Source organism: Halyomorpha halys, unplaced genomic scaffold (assembly GCF_000696795.3).
Source record: "Halyomorpha halys isolate HHAL.00 unplaced genomic scaffold, Hhal_1.1 Scaffold85.1, whole genome shotgun sequence".
Taxonomy (NCBI): domain Eukaryota; kingdom Metazoa; phylum Arthropoda; class Insecta; order Hemiptera; family Pentatomidae; genus Halyomorpha; species Halyomorpha halys.
Window position 1 is genome coordinate 416,797 of NW_027112611.1, and position 22,916 is coordinate 439,712.

Here is a 22,916-nt window from a genome sequence, read left to right on the forward strand (position 1 = left end):
AATTGTAAAGATCTGGCTTTGCTTATTTCACCAACCGCTAAAAGAATCTATACATCTATTTTTAATGCCTGGTTTTTAAAGATAAATTTTGATGTAAGTTAATCTGAATTTAAATACTTCCAAGAGTTAAATTCTCTAAATATATGAAATATATATATTTTTTTTTAGTGCAAACTTGTTTGAATAATTTTATTGGTGTTATACAGGTCATGAAATATTTTATTTATACTGTTAATTATTTTTCAGATAAAGCATATTGATGTCCAAGGTTTCGATATTAATAAAAGTTATAAAATAACATACAAAGGAAACAAATATATTTATTCATTTATTGATTCCAAATTCACAACAGGCTCTGTTGCTCTCTTATTACATGGTAAGAAATTTCCTCCTTTTTTTATTGTTCCTTTCTTCTTTTTTTTATATCTGATTTTCTTCAATCTCTAACAATAATAATCAAAATTGTGATAATATTTACATTATATTATATTTAAATGTCTTTTCCTTGAGTATTGCACTTTTTATATTTCTAAATGCATATAAATATGCTTTCCACTTGTTTTGTCTTATAGAACTAAATAACATTGTTTCGTTTAGTTCTAATGTTTTCTTTGGATTTTAATTGTTTTGATTTTCCTTTCTTCTATTATATTATATTTTTTAGTTTATTTATGTCTTATCATTTTATATTAAATTTCTACTGCAAACTTTGTAATCCATTCTAAATTTATTTGTTTTTTATATAGACATAGATTTTATTTTTTCTCTGAAGATTCTATTTCTTTCTTAGGGACTGTTTTAAATGTATTTATACATAATTTGTTGACACTAACTTGCTTTCTGCAAGTTGAGTTATTCTTCTTTTTTCCTTTTCTTTTGTTCCCCTATTTTTGAAATAACTTAATTTTTTTATACTATTTTTTGTTCATTGATCCTTCTTCTTTATTTTTCAAAGTTATCGAAAATATGTTTCTCCCGTGTTTATTACACCAGGTAACACTTACAGCATAACCCTATTTATCTTAGTTCTAGTGAAAGTAAGTATTGAAATTTCCTTCCATTCTACTTTGTTACTTATATTTATGTATGCGAGTTCATTTTCTGATTTTTTTTTAATTCAAAAAAGTGTTTTATATAATAAATCAGTGACTTTATGTGTGGTAGATTAGAGCCAGGAGTGATCTTTTCTAAAGTTTTGCAATTTTTTAAAATAAATTTCATTGATATCAAGAATTTTTATATGAATATGTCTGAGAAGTTATCACTTACTCTATATAATCTAAAAACCCATTGATAAAATTGGGCAATACAATTGCCATTGCCAATTGTATGCAAAGTGCATAATGAAAGTTAGAAGTTATGCTTATCTTACCTTTAATACAGACACTTATAACAATTATTGGTCCATGTACAACATGTCACAATCTCTCAAGAGGAGATCATAGCACCAAAAATAATAAAAGGGAATCCTTCCCAGCCAACCTGCCCCACTAAACCCTGATTTTGATGACAGTCTTACATCACCTTTGAAACATTTATTTAAAATGGAAACAGGATAAGTAAGTTAAAATATTTATTAAATCAAGCAGCATTAAAAAAGTGGCCAAAATTGGAAAACAAAGTTATTGTAGTATTTTATGTAACTTATTTCACAAATAATGTTTTTTAAGTTCGTTGTGTGGTATACTTTATCTGGCGCCTGAACAGAAATCCTATCAGCCTCAGGTTAGTAAAGGTGATTAAATTTTCCTTTTAAGCTAAATTGAAGAAATATCCCATCAGATTTGAGATCTGTTTAATGAAAACAGCCTTGAATAATGGGTATTCAAAAACGAACTAAGGAAATAGTCTTTTGATTACAGGTCTTAGAGTAAACCATTGAGAGCCTGTGTTTTTACGCTTGTATAGGATCAATAAAAAATGTTGATAGAACACTGCAAAATTAAAAATAAAAACTTGAGGTACATATTTTAAGTTTTTCATGTACGCATAACAATAAGAAAAAAAGTGGTGGGATAAGATATAAACGGAATAATAGGTTAGTTAACTAATTTCTTAACTAATTCAGGCAGTAATTTAACTTCCAATATGGGTGTTGCTTATCCTATGGTATGATCCCATATCAATCTATGATTATAATTCCAATGAAGATATAATATTTTTTATAAAATCTTTCGTATGACAGTGTTGTGGAAACTTTTAAACTTCATTCCCCACTATTTAGTAATAATTGAATTTACAATTAACTTAAGAAAATTTTAAAATACTGTATAAGGTCACTTTTTTGAGTAAATATATTGATGGCATAGATTGTTATCTTAATTTTAACACAAGTTATGTTAAATTAGAAAATATTACTTTACACTCCATTTTTTTTTACTTCAACTACCTTGGTCAAATTAGAACAAAATGGAATATTATTTCGTTTTCTAAACTTTATACTCTAATTATTGATTTGAAAATTATTAAATTAGAAAATACTATTGGTCACCTCTGACTATTAAATATACTCCAGGGTTGTAGAGTAGAGTACAGTGAAACATTCTTCAAATTGCGAACTGGAGGTGAGACGAAGAGGAAATAAGAAATTCTACAATTCTTATATGTTTTATGTAGTTCATATTGTGTAATATTCCAGGTAAATATGTTGGAAGTATGGTGTCTGACAAATAACTCAATGCAATAATTGACTTATAGAGAAACAAAGGAGCAATTTTGCACCCAATTATGATTTCCCCAAAATTGTAGCTTGCCTTGTTCTTATCCCAAGCCTGTTAATATGTATTATTGCATTCCAAATGTTTCAGTCATAAATATCTTCAGTAGTTAGGTAGATGTAATTAGAGGGTTTTAATATTTCATCAATATTTTTGATAAATAAAACTATTATTTAATGAATCCAATTGAAAATTGTATTACATACAACAATTTTAGTTGTTTGTGATTTTTTTTGTTTTTAGGAGCCTTTGGCACTTATTTGTACACAGGAAATTTTTGTTACTACCCATCATTTTTGAAATCGCCTGTTTTAATACCAGTAATTGAGGAAAAGGTAAATTAATAAAGTTGATGTTTTATTTTTAGTTTTTTGTTTTGTTTTTCCTGTTGTTTGGTTTCAAAATTATAAAACTTTGGTGTTTTTTACCAAGTGAAATTAAATTGGAATACAAAAATCAAAACTCACTCTAAAGTCTTTTTTAATCTATTTACAGTTAATTTTGTGAAAATAACACACCAAATTTTAATGTTTAGCAATTATACACAAAAATTTAATTACATAAAATGATCAAATTTTTTATAACAAACCTTTTTATTTTCAATGCCATGTTTTTTTATTAATTATATATATATGTGTGTGTGTGTATGGTTTTTTAATTTCATCCTTTCTAAAAAATTCAAAACTTTAATTAAATGAAATAATCCAATTGTAAATAACAAGCCTTTTACTAATAATTTTAGAAGCCTATTTTAAAATTTTATTACATATCAAAAAAAATTATGTATATTTTTTAGGCCCTTACTAGACTTTATTTGGATAATACTTACTATGAACAGCCCTCTAATTTCTTTGGATTTGATGAGCTTGCTACAAAAATTTCTGAAATTATCAAGTAAGCATTTTCAATAATTATTTTGGTGTTTATACTAATTTGCATAAACTGAAGGGTGTTGAGGGTCTAGGTGATAGTTAAGTTAGAACACCACTAAGTTGTTGAAGTATTAAGTATGTTTGTCACATTTTCATTCCGTAGGATCACCATGAAATGAAAGTTAGTTCCCTGACCAGATTTAAACTAGTACCAGTGCAGTTGCAAGATTGTAAACTCCCTTGGCTACAAACAGCGTTAGACTATTTGAACTAGAAGGGATTATGCTTACCTTAGTTCTCAGCAAGATTTTAATCTGCTTCATTTTTGGGAGGATACAAGAGGCTGTTGAAGCCAAACTAAGAAAGGAGCAGAATGGGTTTAAAGCCAGGAAGATCTTGTATTAGCTAGATAAACCCCTTAAGAATTATTATTATTATTATACACTCTTTTCCTCATAGACTTTTGATTGCCTGTCAGGGAATGAAAAGGACTCCTGCCTAGTGATTCACAGTGGTAGTCTTTCAGAACCTTTCAATATCAGAACAGGTGTAACTTAAAGAGAAGTAGTGGCTAATGAACAACCTTAATGGTGAGGTAGTCAGTCAAGAATGCCTCCAGGACAAATGTTATACCTTTATAGGATAAAGATTATCATACCTTACCTACAGTGGTGTAAGATAGTTGGAAATGCCTTCAGACAACTTTCCATTGTCTGACAGACTGCCATAGGTACACAGAGAATCTTGAGTGGGCTAAGGAACAACCTTAAGTAAACACCGAATAAGTAAAGGAATACTTATGATGGATAAGACAGTCTCTGTCAAGGATGAGACCATCTTTGAGATATCAAATTCAACAGTATAAAATTATAATCAACAAATAATATTGGCAGAACAGAATAATAGGTTAAGGATTTTGATTTAGATAGCAGTGGAATAACAGCCACAGCTATCTTAATAAAACTTTTATAACCTGACCTTCTCTACCTTGGAAGTTTGAAGTTGTACAATAATATGTAATTAAATTTTGTTGTACCTGAATGTGGATGTTTTAGCCAAAACATTAAACATTTTTATTAATTAATATTGGTAAAATATTTTTGCCTTATGAATTAATAGCTTAAATTTATTGGACCAATTTAAAAAATAATTTTTTTTTAATAAGATTTAATTTAAGTCTATCAACGATTTTTTACTTTTTAATAGTAGTCACAAAGTCAGTTTTTTTTTTTTTTTGTTTTTTTTTACAAAATAAGTTTTCTCAGCCGTTAGTTTATTTTATTTTCGGTCAGTTAGAGCTGGTTTAGTGGGTTTCCACTGTACTTTAATTTTTCATGTAAAATTTATAAATTATAAATTTTATAGATTATAGGTGTAATTTACAAATATAAATTAGTGAAAAGCAGGTAAATTTGTTTGTAGTTCAATAATTGAGCATTATGCTTCTTTAAACTACTACTAGTGGTTAAGTCAAGCTTACATGATTCTTTGCAGTCATGAGTATTTAGTCTATATGTCACAGCTTATACTACCAGATAGTAAACAATTGATGTGTTTTAATAGTCAATGACTAAATCGGGTTACTTGAATGATTTTTAATTATTATAAAATAAACAAGGACCTGTTGGGATTTACCATAGAAAATAGATAGTTTTTTAATATTTTATATTTTTATCTCAAATAAACTCGCACTTTCTGTTAATATATATATTGGTTTATGTTTTGTTTATATTTTTTACAAATCTGGAAATTAATTTTTAAAAATTGTATTATAGGTCCCAACCGATGAAGAATTTTTATATATATGCTGAAAAAATAACGATGGACCCTCTTTTAGCTGAAATTGCTTCTAAACTGGAGGTAATTCTTACCATAATAATGTTGTTTGAAACATTGGGATTTATTTTTTTAATTCCTTGGTTTTATCTTTAAAAGGGCTTTACCAAGATTAATGTTTACTCTTACAGATATTAAGAATTAAATCTGGTAAATATGTTTACAAAATTCTAGTGGGTGTTTTACATATGAGCATTTTGGGTATGAAGTGAATTTCCTGAAGCATTGTAATCATTCATATTGACTTATAAATTTGTTTATTGTAAAATATAACAATGCTGTAGTCAACATTTAAACCCATGAACATTTGTCTCCCTTAAAGCTGAAGAAAGAAATTATGTATGGTACACCTTTAATTTGATATTTTAAATGATAAAAGATTTGGTGAAAAGAGTGTATTTGGTATAGAATACTTATTGGGTTTAGAAAATGGTGTGTTTGACTCCTACATTGTTTAATCTTAATTTATTTGTTAACAGTTCCTTATAACTAATCTATTAGTAAATTATAGCAATTCTGTTGTGAGTTTTGACTCCCTTATTGTAGAGTTTTAATTTATTTTTAAACAATTGCTTATAACTAATGTTAACAATTTGATTTTGTTTAGAAATGATTGAAACCTATAGGTGGTACAAGTCAAAGAACAGTGTAATTTTGAAAGTCTGGGAACTCCCTTCTCCTTTCCCTATGAAGAATTCATAATAACAGGAGAATTAATTTCAGTTCTCATAATCTCAATTTTTATGAACTTTGATGTGCATATTTGTAATTAATTATTATTTACTTTCAATTAAATTTTCAAATCATGTTTAATGATCATTTATCTGAAATCTATAGCTGTTTTGTTTTGTCATTTAGGAGAGAGTTTATGTTTGCCAAAGCACTATGGAGATCATGAAAATGTTAGGCTATGAGTCATGCTTCACTCGTCATTCTAATGAGTCGAGAATTTTTATTGACAAAGCATTTATTAAAAAAAGGTCAGTGAATAAGTTGTACTGTTTTATTTTCTGTAAGCAAATTAGTTGTGCATGTTTTTATATATTTGTTAAATATTATCTTTAATTTCTTTTTATTGATTTCAGGGGTTTTGGTCTTGAAAACATCGCAATTTATATTACCCGTTTTCCTGAATCATGTAAAAGTTTTCAGAAAATTGAGAGAAAAGGAAATGTGATCAGTTTTAATTTTTATTGTCACAGTAATCACAAAGAGATTTGTGAATTGCTTAGAATGATGAAACCTGAGTCAATGACCTTCCTTTTTTCAGAAATTGATAAGTCAAAACTTTCTTATGACTTTAAATTTAAATATGATTTTCCTGGGACTTTCCTATTCAATGGTATTTCAACCAAGTCTTCAATTAAAGGAGAAGGTGAAACAAATAGACTTGTAAAAAACATGCCTAGACAGTTGATCCAACCAACTATTCTTAATGATAAAACTCCAGGTGTTAGTAAGAATTTAGATAATGAAAGAACAATATTTTCTGAAACTCAAGATTTATTAATTTTGAATGCTAATAATGAAGATAAAAACTTGGTTCAGAGTACTTCTGAAAAACAAGATGCTACCAACTTACCTATTGACTACATTTGTCCTTTGCGTATTCGTAAGGTTCCAGAAATTAATAATGCTGGATTATCTAATGAATTACATTGTAATAAAGAAGATGGTGTCAATAAGGTTATTGAGAATTTAACTTGTAATAAAGAACCATCTTATAAAAGTTCAAATAAAATAAACAATTCTGATGCACGTATATATCATAAGCTTCAACCAAATAGTTCTGTAGAATTTATAAAATTGTCAAATTGTGATTCTGGGGGAAACACATTGGTTTCGAGGAATATAAAATCATTGCCATCATCTGTCGTTCAGACAAAAACAGGTATCCCTTTGGTGTTTAATTCTAGGTTGGTGAAGGAAAATAGGTTGAATGGAAAAAAACCCCAAGTCTTGCAAATATCAAATATTGGTATGATAGGTGATGGAAAAAAAAACACTATACTTCTTGATAAAAGATTTAGTAATGTAAAAAAAACACGTTTATTTACAGTTGGTCCTAATGACGCTCAAAAGACCAAACTTAATTATATAGAGAATGGAAAGCAGCGTTATATAGTTAAAAGATCAATTATACTGAAATCTAAAACAGCTGATACAAATTTAAACATGAAAAGGTCAAATGCTTTATTACAGCCACATTCCAATACTTTAAATTTAACTAAATTGTTTCAAGGTTGGATGGATAATAATGCTGTTTCTCGCCCTAACAATTCTCAAACATCTGAAAAAAGTATACTTGAATCTGAGGAATCAATTTCTATTGAGTCTCATAATTGTGATGAAGATAGTATCCAGTTAGAACCTGTTAAAAAGACTATTGACGAGGATAAGAATTCTGATGCACCAGACTCTATTAATCTGCAATCAAAGAATAGTAATCAGTCCTATGCTGAATTTCTGCTGCGCAGCAACCAAACAACTTGTAATATAAAAAATAATGATAATTCTATTGTAGCAACTGTAGAAAATTCCTTGATAGAAGACAAGGCTAATAATGGAAGAATCTTCAAATTAATTAATGATTCTGGGCTGAAACTGTTAAATAAAAATACTGAAAAAAATGATGGAAATGGATTTTGTAAAAATAATTGTCAGGATAATACAAAAGATAATTCTAGTGTCTTAAAACGGCATCTGTCTGATGAGGAAATTGGACATCCCAGAAAAAAATTAAGAAGTGATAATTTAAGACAGTGCCTATTGCAGTCAAGTTGTGAGCAGAAGGAACCTATTCCATTGAGGAGTTGTAGAGTTTTAGTTAAACGAAACAGTTTTAATAGAAGTTACTTCTATTCGCCACAACACGATTGCTTTTTTCCAAAATTTTTTGGTTTTAAGAAGCATGAGGTAAAACCCCGAAGCATACTAATTGCTATAGGACATCTTAAGAGGTTGCAAACTTAGTTATAAGTAAGTTACGGGTACTCAGACATTTGTCTGGAAACCCATGTAAATAGCTATTATGTAAATGTTTTGTATATTTGTAAATTATATAAGTTGTTATAATATTTATAAATTTTATTTTTTATTTTGTATATATTTGATTGAAAAATTTGTGGAAAGATTAATGATTATAAGACAGTTGTTTAATTTTTTCTTCTACACCTTTTGGTGGATAAACTAAGATGAAATTATTTTGTTTTTATCTCCTATGATTCTTTGTGAACTGAACTAATAAATATTCAAAACTATTTTGTTATCAACTTCATACTTAAAGAGAAGATGAAACCTTTAGTTATAAAGATAACAATAAAGGACAGTGAGGTTATTAAAATCTTATCAGTGCCTAATCAGGAAGAGAGAAATACTGTGATTGGAGAATAAGATAACCCAGGTGGCAGTATTCAAAATAGTTTTAAAAAAATATTTACAAACAACCAATGTTTTGACTCACATATTAGTTCTTCATCAGGAGTGAATAAATAAGAACAAAACATTGTAAGCTATGGCAAGATGAATGAATTAAATTAAATTTAAATGAATAGATATTATTTATAACTAGCAAAGTAATGAATAATAAAATTAATAATGTATAGCTGGTGTAATAATAGATAAATTTATTAATACATGTAATATTCACCAAAATTAGTAAAATGAAAGCAGTAAAGAAGACGGAAACATAGTATAATTATGGTAATTTGACAAATAAAGTAACATAAATAAAGGTTGGGAAGAAAAAAAAGGAAAATAAAATAAAATATAAACCTCTAATAATAAGGAGATAACTAGATTATATAAGGACCATAAAGTGAAGAAAAAATATATACAATGATGGAAGGAGATAAAGTACAACTGAGAAGTGTCGATTGGTCAAGGTGAGCACATCAAAGCTTTATTTATGGCTCACTTACTCTTGGCTCAGACAATTTCTTCTTTCTAGAGTAACTTTTTGTCCTATTTGATCCCAAAGACTTCCCCAATAAGTGTTATGCATCTTCAGCCTAAAATAGTCTTGAAATTATCTGTTATTAGGATTATGAACAGATAGTCGACAGATTATCTGTCTAGCCTTACAATATCTTCCAAGATATTGTAAGGCTATATGAAGGAGTTGAGGAAATGGAAAGGCTGCACATTCCCTCTTCCACGACTCCCTCTCTCTCTTGTCGGCACTTTGATTTTAGTCTATAAAGCTGTAAAATTATAAGGCACAGTTAAATTACGATATAAAGAAACAATAATATAAGTGAGGTCCAATATGGAGTAAATCAAGGAGGATTAGTATTAGTTCAAATTCTTCAAAAATGCTGGGCTGTGGAGGAGTTGTGGGAGCAAAATTAACCATGGAGAAGGAAGTTGAATGTGAAAGAAATGAAGGGGAAGGGGAGATATTGACTATGGCAGACATGAAAATAATGAATAAGGGTTCAGGAATAAAGAGAAAATAGATAAATATTGAAATGGTGTAAAGAAGGTGGCATAGAATTCTTCATCCTTTAATTAATTAATTAAATTTATTTGTTTCTTATCTAGTATTTCTGCCATGCAGGGTACCACTGTAGGTGTGCTAGGCTTACAAATGCTACTGCTGCCAATAATCTATTTACAATATTCTACAATTATTTGGGAGTAGGGGTCCCTTTTAATTCATTGGGGACAAATTAAATATTAGTACTCAGGTTGCCTTATCTATCCGCATTCACCTGGGTGCCTCCTCCAACATGCAGCCAGGTTCAATCCTCCTGCTCTCAGTTAGCATCTAATTCACCTTCATCTTCTGTCAGTGGTCGAACCCATCCTAACTTAAAGTACAGTGGATTCTCATTTCCACCCATTAATGAACTTCCTGAAGAAGGTTCAGATCCCGGTCTTTCTTAACAATCTGGCTCAATGTCCTTTCATAGCATTGATATTCAACACCAGATGCTCTGCGGTTACAGGGACTCGACACTGGGGGGGTCGATGTTCTTCCCAAAGTTTTACAGCTTTCCAGAAAATTATTCTGGAAAGACCCATCAAGATCACAGTCATGGATGTAAAATAGTGAAGAACTCCCTCGGAGAGGTGCCCTTCTGGCTAGCACTCCACTCTACTCCTCTATGGAGTCCTCCCACAGAAATTTCTTTCATAGGTATGAGGTCTCATAGATCTTCCAAAGTCTCTTCGATAGCACTCTTAACCCCCTACCTCTTGACTTCATGTTTTAGTGCATCTTCCTTGAGAATGAGGTCCAGAAGCATTACACCAGCACTGCTTTATGTGACATCGTACTATACATCTTAATGACCTGAGCAGAGCTAGTTTGTATAGAGGCCAGTCTCTTCTTTTGTTCTTACATGAGGTTTTGGCACCATGCAAGGGATGTATACCTTAGGATATGCAAGACATTGGTAACGGTTTCCCTTCTCCTTCCATACAGCCTTTTTTTCTTCCTGACCTTTATTCATCTCACTTAGTTGTATCACTTTTGTTATAAAAAGTGTTAATAAATTTATCTGTGGATAAAGAATTATTCGATACTTTATTTGTTTTTAATATTTTATGTTATTCATTTCTACTTCTTAATCTACTCTGATTATTTACTTATCAGCCTTCTAATTTTGTTTGTAATTTTATAATCTTATCATAACTGCAATGCTTTATATTCTTTTTATATAGCCCTAATTAAGACCAAAGAGGTGAGTCGAAATGTTGGTTCTGATAAATAGTTTTTACTTTCTATGTTTTTAACTTATTGTTTAAGACTGGTTTGGATTATCAATTATATTGAATGTTATCCTTATAGTTTTAACATTCTTTATTGATTCACTTAAAACTCCAATGTTCAAGTCAATCTGACCATTTTCAAGGACAATTTGTTAATTACAATCCAATTATCTTTAATTACAATGTAACTATCCTAGAGTGATTGAGTTAGTTAAACTTCATAAAGAAAATAAGGCACTAATACCATAATATAAACCATACTATAAATGGGTCATTATATAATATGTCAAAAATTTTCAAAAATAGCATCACAAATGTTTATAAGAATGGGAATATTGGTATTTTTAATATAAAGAACCTAAAGAAAAACTTAAGGAAATCAAAATTAAAGATGAGGTTATGGTAAGTCTCACTGTATTCTAATATTTCTATAAAATCATAGGTAATAAGTGGAAATCTATTAAGCTAGACACTAATAAAAAAATATTTTTAGAAGGAATCAAAACTTCTACAATGGGAAACTGGGCAGCAGTTTGGGGTCCCCATGGGTGGTATATTATCAGTATCATTAGTAGGATTAATATTAAATTATTTGATAAAAAAATAAAAATGTTCTCCCTAAATCAGGAATAGATATGAAGATCATGTTCATATAAATAGGTGATTTTACATTTTGAAAAAGAATAATAATAAATTGCTAGAATCATGAAAGATAAGTGTTCACAATGGAGTTGGAGCAAGAGAGTAAATTCAAATTTTAGATATGTTAGTGATTAGGCAAGGAAATAGCATTATCACAGAATGGATAAAAAAAAATTAACCAGTAGTAATGTTATTTTGAATTACTATTCTTGTTATCGGTTCCATATGAAATAAAATGTTTAAAATAACTATATAAATTAAATGACAAAAATAACTGATTCGAGTAGATTAAATGCATGCATTCAAGAGATTTTAATGTATTCCTGGAAAAAATGTTTTCTAAAGTTTGGGATACAAACCTTAAACCCAAAAATAAAATAATTCAGTTCATAAAAAGTTTTATGGATTTACCTAAATAAAAGGGTTTCTGAAGATGTATAGAGATCTTTTAAAGAATATGTTGTGGATGAGAACTACTTCTGTTATAAGCTAAATAAAGGGTAAAATAGAAACAAAATATCAATCGGGACTGACATGTAGAATTCTATGTTTAAATTGTTCAGCAATAAATATAACAAACAACTTAATAAAATATAATAAACTTAACAATTATTAGGAGAAAGGATTTATCAGCACAGTAATGATGTAAAATAATAAGAATAAAGACCCAAATAAAATAGCATTGGTGATACATTTATCTTGAAATAAACAGTTTCGATTTTGAAAATACAATGACTGTGCAAAGAAAATAATACATTCAAAATTAAATTGCTGGAAGTTATTTATATATCACAAAATATTAATTATAGAGTTAATTTCAAATTGGGTACCAGTAACCATCTTTATGCATAAATCAAAATTATGCAGAAATTCAAGTAAAATTTACTTGTGATCAATATGATTGAATATGTGATGAATATTTAAAATGTATGAATAATTAAATTTAAAAGAGTTTTAATGCTAAAGTAAATAATAAAGTGAAATAAATTTGAATGAAAATATTCCTAACCTGGTCTGTGAATGTATCAACTTTGTGTTGATAATAGTTTAACAGAAATTTCAAATAAAATAATTATAATTAAATGTAATAGTTGGTAAAAATAACAATAAGATGAAGTTAATTAATTGTATATTATTGGTTCAATTTACTAAATTGTAATAGACAAAGGCAGAATAGTTTCCAATAATTTTAATGGCTAATGTTGAGGCTGGATATTGGTGGACAAGAAAAGGAATCATCCTTCAGATACTGCAAAGTTAGATTGAAGAAATCAGCCTTCAGATCTTAATGATAAAAAAGATCTTATGCTGAGCTCAACGTTGACATTCGAGAGTAAGGAATTAGTTAAAATAAGGAATATTAGTAGAATGAACACGGATAATGATGATCTGGTTGAATGGACATTGTGTAGAAGAGATTCCACAAGGGTCCGGAAGGAAGAGACTTCTGATGGGGTGCCTGGTAAGCACAAGATACAAATAAGTAACTAGAGTTAGTGCTTATGGTACTCTCCTTCCTCCCTACAAAGCAGGATTACACATTTGTAGTATAACTTGATAAAGCCACCAAAATGACTGTTGCCATGGGTAGTTTTGTTAATGCTGAAAGCCTTAGAAAACGTACCGCTTCTGTATCTGTGAGGGTTGATGTATGCCTGAGTAAGGGTATTAAAGCATCATTATACCAGTTGGTGCCATAAGTTGGGATCGCACTATGTCTCCATCTCAAAAGGAAGGCACCTCCATGCTGCTAAGTAATTTCAGTTTTGTGTGATGTATATTCTGGTAGTTGAAGTAAAAATATTTTTTCTAATAGTTTCTAGGTTTAAAAACATAACCGTTAATATTTTTGTTGGAAATATTTCTTTTCTAACATTTCAACTAAATTTAAAGTCTTTCTAAGGTATAGATTAAGGTTAGTTACAAAAATTAGACAGATCAATTCACACTTTATGATGATCTTGAATTAAATTGAAGGATTTAGAAAGAAATATTGTGAACTAGAATTATTCTTTCTTTTTTTTTATTATCCTTAAGGCATAAACTCGTTTAGGGAATTATTGTTCTTAAACCACTAAAGAATGCAGAAGTCTCAAAACCAATAATGGATTTTTCCAATTATACCTGTTGAATATATATTTCCATTTTTTATAATAATCCAGAAATATGCTTTCCATGTACTATGGTTTATCACAGCAGGGTGTATGTATGTTCTTATTCCTCATGTATTATAAAACATTAAGGTAAAAACCATTGTTCTCTTCAATCTTTGATTCAAAAGATATCAATTTTCATATTTCCAATATCAGACTTATTGATAAGGGTGCCCACTCAGGGGTGTCAGGTCGCAGACTGCACTTATGACAATATTGGAGGAGGTAGTTAAAAATAGTTTAAATGTTACTTCAAAACAATTGCTGAAACTTCTAACACTACTATAAAATTAAATGAAAAGTTATTGCAGAGTTCTCAGTAAAAAAAAAAAAAGAAGAAACTTAGAGAGATAAAGATGTTTTTAAAATTATTGGACTCCAAGCAGTTGCAGCTTGAAGACCGATTTCCTGAAAATAGTCCAACAAATTAGGACAAGAATTGAAGCCTTGGTATTGGTATTCAAGATGTTTGTTCCTATTATAAATGAGATACTGGTGCAAAACAATTGTGAACATGTTCTACACTATTTTTAGAGTTCTGACTATCATACCAATTTCATGATTGTCATTTTCTTAATTTTTTTTCTGCTTTTATTCATATGTAAATAACAATTTATTGTGTTTTTTATTCAGCCTAATATAATAAATTTATTTTTTTAGTTGTTTCTATTCATCATTCCACAGAGTACATTGCTAGGACCTTTTTTTATTCCTGCTCCAATTTTGCTCGTTCAATTTGAACATCAAAGATAAAATAACTGACTTTGGGAATGACTGCTTTGATTTTTCCAGATAAAAATTATATTATTCTTACCATAAAATGATTTTATCTTTAATAAAAAAAAATTGATTTGAATTACTAAATTTAAATATAAAAGTGTTAGTTTTTCATTCGGATATTGGCCATTATCTGGTGACACCTTAGTTCAACTATATTAAAAAATTGCCACAACTAAGGAGAAAAGTCATTCCATGCTTTGAGGAGGGAAAGGTGGATCTTTGTGGCAGGAGGGGGTGGATGATTCACAAAGTCTTGGAGGGAGGGCACCTCTGTGTATTTGACAACTGAGACTAGAATCAAGTCACATCTGTTTAAATTTTCTCTACATCTTGTCCGTATTCATAAGGTAATTTATTCCTGTATTGATTTGTGTTCTTTACTCCAAGATATCATATTGGTTTGTACCTCTGTGTAAATCTTTAGCAGAGTTGGACAAAAATTACTTTTGACATTAATTAGTAATTGTGATTAATTTAGTTCAATTAATTGTACATATGGTAGAGGAGACCAAGTTATTTGGATTCCGTTTCTAAATTTTGTCTTGTTGACATTAGTCCGCTATTGTTCAGAGGTTGTTATAAGATTAGTATGTTGTATTTTCCAACATTGACTGCCAATTTTTCATTTTTATTCCAGGTAAGTAAATTTTAGAAAATTTAAGATTAAATGTAAGTTTGTTAACCTTAATATAGAAAGTGTGGATTTTCATGTAACTATTATGATAAAGCACCATGAATACTTAAGGTAGCTTGAATTGGAGGATGGTCTTTTTGGTTTACAAGAAAAATATTACACAAATTTGAACCTTTTAAGAGTGAAAAAAAAAAATCAGGAGACCTTCGGGGTACATAACATTTTTTTCAGAATAATGGCTTGTGAACTAAATCAAATTTACATTAAATCAAGTACCACAGAAAAATCTAAAACCAAAATTGAAAAAATACAAAATAAAAACTTGTGGTCAGTGGTTAATTGTTATTTGTGTCGGGAAAAATATTTTATTTTTAATGAATATTGCTCAAAATTTGTTTTAAAATAAATTAATTACATAAAAATAAACTATTCCAACTAAAATGTCTGTTTAAGAATTATAAAAGTAGAACAACAATTTCATAATAAACAACTTATTTCTTGTGATGAATGGTTGTGTAAATATATATTCATCTGATTTATAAAATGTATTTTATCTACTGATGAATAAAAATACTGTCAAGTATGAGGTGTTAATGTTCATTGTTGAATGAATTTCAGACTGCCTCAAGTGTAGTTTGTTCTGGAATAGCAACAGCCTTGTATTTAAGTCTCATATTGTTATAAGTTATTTGTCAGTAATCTCGTTGAGAGACTGAGTGCCTGGACAATGTATGCATTTGGATAATTGAAGAATTTTTTAAGAAAGGAAGTATGAACTTTATTTATATAAATGTTCATTGTTCTACCTATGGGTAGTTTCTCTACATGCCTGTATCATTCATTTTTTATATTACATCAAATTTACTTAATGTGTTTTATGTAAATACAGTTGTAAATTTCAATAAATAAAAATATTTATAGTATAATCTCATTTGGTTTTGATATTGTAGGTATAAGTTTATCTAATTCAGATGTTACATAAAATTAAATCAGTCCTTTTTTTTTCAATAAAAAAATTAATTGATACATATCTATTAAAAAAGAGGAGAAAAAGAAAAAGCTAGAAGATGTTAAAATAAATTGTGAGACTAGGGTCTAGATGGATATAAATAGATTCAGAGGGAAGTATTTTTTTTTGTAGTAGTTGATAAAATGGTAGGGTTATAAAATTCAAAATAATGATTGAGGGACATGTCATTTTTGTTAATCTGAAGGCTGATGCTTTATGGAATGAGTCAGAGAGAGTATGGGTATGTGGCTTGAAATTATTTTTGGTTTCTGGAGTGTAGGAATGATTCCATTCAATGGGATGAGAAATCAAAGGGTTAAAGTAACAATTTCGCAGATTAGAGATTTTTTGCTATCTACCTATGCCTGAACCAAATTTATGCTTCAGTATTAACAAATTTTTGTAACTATCAATCGTTAGCCAACAATTTGTTACGTCACAAGTAATTAAGTATTAAAATATCATATAGATGATATAAATTGTCTTTGTTATTATATGTTGAGAATGTTACAAAAACAGTTGATCTGTAGTATAATGCAAAAGAAATAAGGTGTTCTTAATAAAATGTTTATATAAAAAAAAAAAAAAAAAACCATATATAATGTAGTACTTGAGAATTAGCTTCATTTGTTCTGTCTACATTTAGTACAATGGTTTGAGTTATTAAATTTCTTATTTGAGTGTTAATTTCATTAGTTGTATCTAAATTTTCTTTAAAAAGGGGTAAGATGTAAAATTATAATATCAAATGTTTGATATACATAGACATGGGAAGATTATAAAAACAGTTGATCTATATTCTTACTTGAATGTTTATATATTTCAGTTATTTAATAAAATACAGTTTGGTGGTTTAATTTGAACAAAACTGTTAATATTGTAATCCTAAATTCATTAGTAAATATAGAAGGCATATGTTCATATACCCTGTTTTGTCTTTTTTCCGCTAGATTGTGTGCTTGTACCTAGTATGAGTGTAATGCAATGAGTTGTGTGAGTAATAAAAAACCTTGTCTCTCGAATCTAGTTTTATTTATTAACCAACATTGGTTATGGGCCCAGGCCACGACATTCGAGAGACAAGGTGGTGCAATTATTTGGAATAGCAAGAAGCAGAAAACTGTTGCCTTATCAAGTTGTGAAGCGGAGTATATGAGTATTTCTTCGACTCTTCAAGAGATCCTTTGGATCAGAAATTTGATATCCGAAATCAATCCTAGTGTAGTGAGTGGACCTACTAAACTCTTTTGTGACAATATTGGTTCATTAGAATTGTCTAAAAACTCTATAATTAATGATCGATCTAAACATATAGATGTTAGGCATCATTTTATTAGAGAACATATAAAAAATAATGATGTTTGTGTAGAGTATATTGCTTCTGATCAAAACATTGCAGATTTCTTAACTAAGCCATTGAGTGGTCTTAAGCATAAAGTTAATGTTGAAAATATTGGTTTAATGGTTTAGATTTTTTTTTTGGTTGTTTGACTTTAATTGTATTTCAAAATTTAGAATTTTGAACAAAACTGTTAATATTGTAATCCTAAATTTATTAGTAAATATAGAAGGCATATGTCCATATGTTCATATACCCTGTTTTGTCTTTTTTCCGCTAGATTGTGTGCTTGTACCTAGTGTGAGTGTAATGTAATGAGTTTTGTGAGTAATAAAAAACCTTGTCTCTCGAATCTAGTTTTATTTATTAACCAACAAAAACGAGTATGATTTCTGAAAGGTTGATTGAAATCAACTGTTAGAAAACAGTTCTTGCTTAAAGCATTGTTACAAATTGATCTATCACAGGAACTGAGGAAAGCCAATAAAAATCTACCAGAGGAAGAAGGAGGTAACACTTGTTTTAACCAAATAGAGGAAAATTAGAACAAATATTTTTTTTTCTATTTTTTGTAAAATAAATAAGAGATAGTTGATTGTATCAAGTATATTTAGATTGTAAATTATCAGACAATCAGTTATGTGATAAAAAAACCGAACTAAAAGTTTTTTTATTATATAATTGGATGTTTCAACACAAACATGGACTATTCTCAGGAGTGTAATAGATCAGAGAGACGTGAATCAAAATACTTTACCTTTTTACTAGCACTAGAGATCCTATACCTCTCCATTACCATTTCAACATTGTCTACCGTATTGATTGCTCCTTTCCAAACTGCAATTCTTCCTATATCTGTAAAACCAAACCATCTAAAATCCCGTATTTTTCAACACAAATTATCTATCACTTCCCAAAACCAAGCCGCCTTCAAACCCCTCAGAACATGCCCTAATACTTAGATGTCCCTTTGACTCTGATATTACTTCAATTTTAGTCACTGTTCCCAACTACCCAAAACAAATCATCTCAGAATTGTTTTACACACATCTTGAACCGCAATCAGTGAACCACAAAATTGGTAAAAACTATTTCACATACCTACAGTCAACCATATTTTAAACTCAATTAAAAAACAATAACTTTTTTGTGTTTTGTCCTTAGTCCCTGACTATCTCCTTCAAATTAACTTAAGGTCTATCATCTACATATATATTTAAATTAAAATAATTTCTGACCATGTTTTTATTTCCCCTATATTTCTTTTCTTTTTGCACTTACTGTGCCATGTAGATAGCTTGCAAATTATAAGGCATTACTTTCCAGCATGTTGTAGCTATTTTCGTATTAATATTTTTCTTCCTAAATTTATTTCATCTTGTTTTTTCTTATCAACATTATCTTATATTTACTGCTTGCTTATTATTTATGAGGCGTTGGAACTTATTAATCTACCACAATACTTCTTAATTATAACATTTATGTTAGTTTAGTCATTTTCATAAATATTAATATGTAAATAGTAAAACTTTTTTTTCTCAATAAAATGACCATATGTACACATACATGTATATTAAGAATAAGATTGAGTTAGATATATAATTATTTACTTATATGATGCATACTTTTGAAAATCTAATTGAAGGAAATAATTAGGGTTATAAGTTATAGGAACTATGTAAGCACTGAAATAAATTATTGTTTCGTTAGTTCATGTGGATTTGGTTATGAATTTTTTTGTAAAATATCAAGACAACAAGATTGAAAATAAATGTTTAGCTTATTTATAATTTTAGCCCTTAATATGACAATAATATCCCTAAACATTCCTAAACATGAATAAATAATTTAATAATCTTTAAGCCTATCTATTCACCTCATATCCTTTAAATTGTTTGGAAAGTACTACTTCACTAAACACTCTTCCTCAATGTAATATAATCTTCTAGCATAGAGAAATAGTTGAAAGTATTTTATTAAAGGCTACATAAATGTCAATATCTTTTATTGTCTAGAAAAACTTGTATTTATTGAACATATTAAAATGACCCTTTCTATAACTTCAAAGTAAAGAAATATACAAAAGTTTTTATAACCTTCTTTGAAACATCCATTAATCATATGATCATGGCCTCTTTGACTTTGCAGCCTACTATATAATATAATTAATAAAATTATAAACTCATTCTTCGAACACAAAAACTATGTTTGGAAGCATTAAGTCATTTTGAGAATACATCTGCCACCATTTCATTGGTTGTTTTTAATATTATGAAGAATAGGATAGTTGTCATTACTTTAATTAAAACTTTTGGATGTTACGATTTTTTCTATCCTTGTTCGATACAAATAAAAGTCAGTTATCTTGTGGATTTTGTTATTGAAATTGTTAGTTATTTTTTAAATAAATAGACATTGATTTTTCCAATTTATTTCATCTTTCATTGAAAAGTAAAATAGATTTTTTGATCAAAATATATTTAATGAAAGGAAATGGGGTTTTAGAAAGAGATGTAACCAACAGACTTTTATTTCTGGCTATGTCCCTTGTTTCATAGAATAATATGTAATATGTTGTTTTGTTTTGAAAATTATGTCTTTGTCCACCATTTGGACACTTATTGCTTTTAATAAACTACATAATGATATTGGTATATATAGTATTATAATATGTATATTGTATATATAATAGATTGTCAGTGTTTTATATAAATGGGAAAATCCAACAACTCTTAGAAGAGTATATTTGATGCTCTATTTGATTTGGAAAATTGTTTTGGGAAAAATAATCTACAATATTTTTGAAAACCTGGTTATGCTACACATAGTTAAACTAATGTATATCAACGAATATTTATTTTAATAAATAAAAGATTATGCAAAAACCAAACTTGTTGAATTTGCCCTTTTCGCTGAATACCAACTCACACACACATATATATGTCATATGGTAATGCACCATATGACTCACTTTATCTTCTTCAGCTTAACTGAAAGGCTATGGTAAGTTAGTTTGGAAATAGTAAAGCTATTTATTTATCATTATTTATAAGCCTAGTAAAGCTATAAGGGAAGATATATTTATTAAATCTTTGTTCTCTCTACTTCTTTATTGACTTAAGTGTCTGTTGATATGGTTGAAGAGACTTACAATCGCTGTGTCTATATTTATGCTAATTATTTGAAAGTTGGTAATATCCCAAGATATTGTTTTCATTAATTTTTACATGTAGGTTTTGCTTTAACCACATATTTTCGGCTCCAAGGGATATTAGTATTCCTTGCATCTCTGAGACCCGGTTTTAATGCATCTGATGTAGGTATATAGAATTATATAATAATGAGTTATGGATTTCCCAATAAATGGATCCATCTCTTAACCATTCACTTTAAAACTTTTAATAGCATATATACCGCTCTCTCTCTCTCTCTCTCTCTCTCTCTGTGAGTATATTATACATAGAGAGTGTGTGAATAGATATGCGCATGTTCTCTCACTTGACATGTGCACTCTGAAAAAATTACTAGAATGAATTGAATGAAGGAATGAGAGGATTTAAATAAATGCATAAATTATTTACTTATTTGAAATATTTAGTTTACCTAATTCTGGCGGAATTCCGTTACTAATATTAATCTAATTATATTATTCTATATATCCATTTAGTTTATTCTTTTTGGAGTCTCGAATTATGATTGAAAAGATAGGATCTTAAGCAATTAACTAATATAAAAAACTTGGAAGCAATAACTTTATGGACATGTTACTATTTAATTTATGTTTGGGCGCCATTTTAACAAATGGAAAATCAAATAAGTTGCATTAATATTAAATTATAATTTCTAATGAATGAATTTTTATAAGCATTAATTTATAGTACTTATATGTATAATATACATATAGTACATTTATTATGCCAAAAATTAGTAGTACATTTTATTATGCCTAGATTATTACACAATGGCTCAATATTTCCAAACATATAATCCTTACATCACAAAATAACTACTATCTGATAATCCTTTTTTCTTCTTCTGCATTCTTTCTTCAGATGGCCAAATCAGGGACAATTTGCACCTTGTGGTTAATAAACTCCTCCTACTTCAGCAGTCTTTGATGGGTGAGGTCCCGTAGTTCTGCACCCACACCACTGGTTCACAAATCCAAAAATACCCAATATATCTGCTCATGAGCCCATCCAACTCTACATAATACTGATGAAGCTGCTGCCCATCACCAGGGATGTTTTTCATGACCTCCATGGTCTTGTTACATAATGAAATCCAATAGTATTAGTCAAAAAATACAAGTACACAAACTATAGTGTACAAGCACTAATACATTTAATATAAGTCCGTGTAATTGTACTAAATACAAACTACAAGATTAATAGTACTAGTTTGTACTTTTTATGAAACAGGGCCTTGGTCTAGATCCGCCGTGTTTGACAAAAACAGAGCCACCTTGGGCAGGTGGACTTAAGTCGTGCACAATGGCCTTGGAGGTTTAGTTTCTCCTCAGCTGTTCTCCTGGCCCTGGAGGAGGACCAATCACCAAGGTGAAGGTGCTACCTACCTATAACACCTTTGCTCCGAAAATCCCTTTTTAACTCCTATTTCAATTGATTTACACTTTCAAAAGTTAAGTAGTAGTATTAACTTCCTACTCAAAAGGTTAATGATGCTTCTTTGGGATGTTTAACTTTATATTATATGTTTTCCTTAAGGTTTTAATGTAAATAAAAAAAAATGGTTAATTCTATGGTAAGTAATGGCTGAGAGATTGAATAAGGTCCATATATTCCCAAGGTTGCCTCATAACTTTTTATCAATCAGAGACTAGAAGGAAAAACCTGGGTATGACACCATCTGCTTACATCAATTGTCCATATGTGACTTTTTTTTATTGTACATTGAATGAAATATAAATAAAAAATATGGTTAAAAAATCTTTCTGCTTAGAGTTAAAATTTTTAGTACATAGACAGAAATTTCATGCATAGAAGATAAAATAATTAATATTTCACTGCAAAAACCGCAGTAAGAATTCTTTTATTTTTTTAGAAAATGCCTTTGTGTAGGCAGTTACCTACACAAAGTTATTTCCTTTAATTTTTCTTATTAAATTTTACATTTCATTGTATACCCTTGTCAATCAGCAATCTTCCAGTATATCAACATTCTATTTAATTTATATGTGGGAATATGTACTTTATATA

At 28.8% G+C, this 22,916-nt stretch overlaps 1 protein-coding gene and 1 long non-coding RNA gene across 2 annotated transcripts in view; both read left to right on the plus strand.

Moving 5' to 3' along the window:
* Nucleotides 1–8,685, plus strand: part of LOC106677065 (uncharacterized) — a gene marked incomplete in the record, with an annotated part of 19,350 nt that extends 10,665 nt beyond the window's left edge. The window contains 7 exon segments of the mRNA XM_067050396.1: nucleotides 1–93; nucleotides 247–376; nucleotides 2,961–3,052; nucleotides 3,514–3,611; nucleotides 5,365–5,449; nucleotides 6,284–6,405; nucleotides 6,511–8,685. Coding sequence (XP_066906497.1) covers nucleotides 1–93; nucleotides 247–376; nucleotides 2,961–3,052; nucleotides 3,514–3,611; nucleotides 5,365–5,449; nucleotides 6,284–6,405; nucleotides 6,511–8,398 — 2,508 coding nt within the window.
* Nucleotides 8,686–16,351: 7,666 nt separating this feature from the next.
* The window catches only part of LOC106677069 (uncharacterized), a 12,448-nt gene continuing 5,883 nt past the window's right edge, over nucleotides 16,352–22,916 (plus strand). Inside the window, exon 1 of the long non-coding RNA XR_001342542.3 lies at nucleotides 16,352–16,599. This is a non-coding gene — a long non-coding RNA (uncharacterized lncRNA). The remainder of the gene's footprint in view (nucleotides 16,600–22,916) is intronic.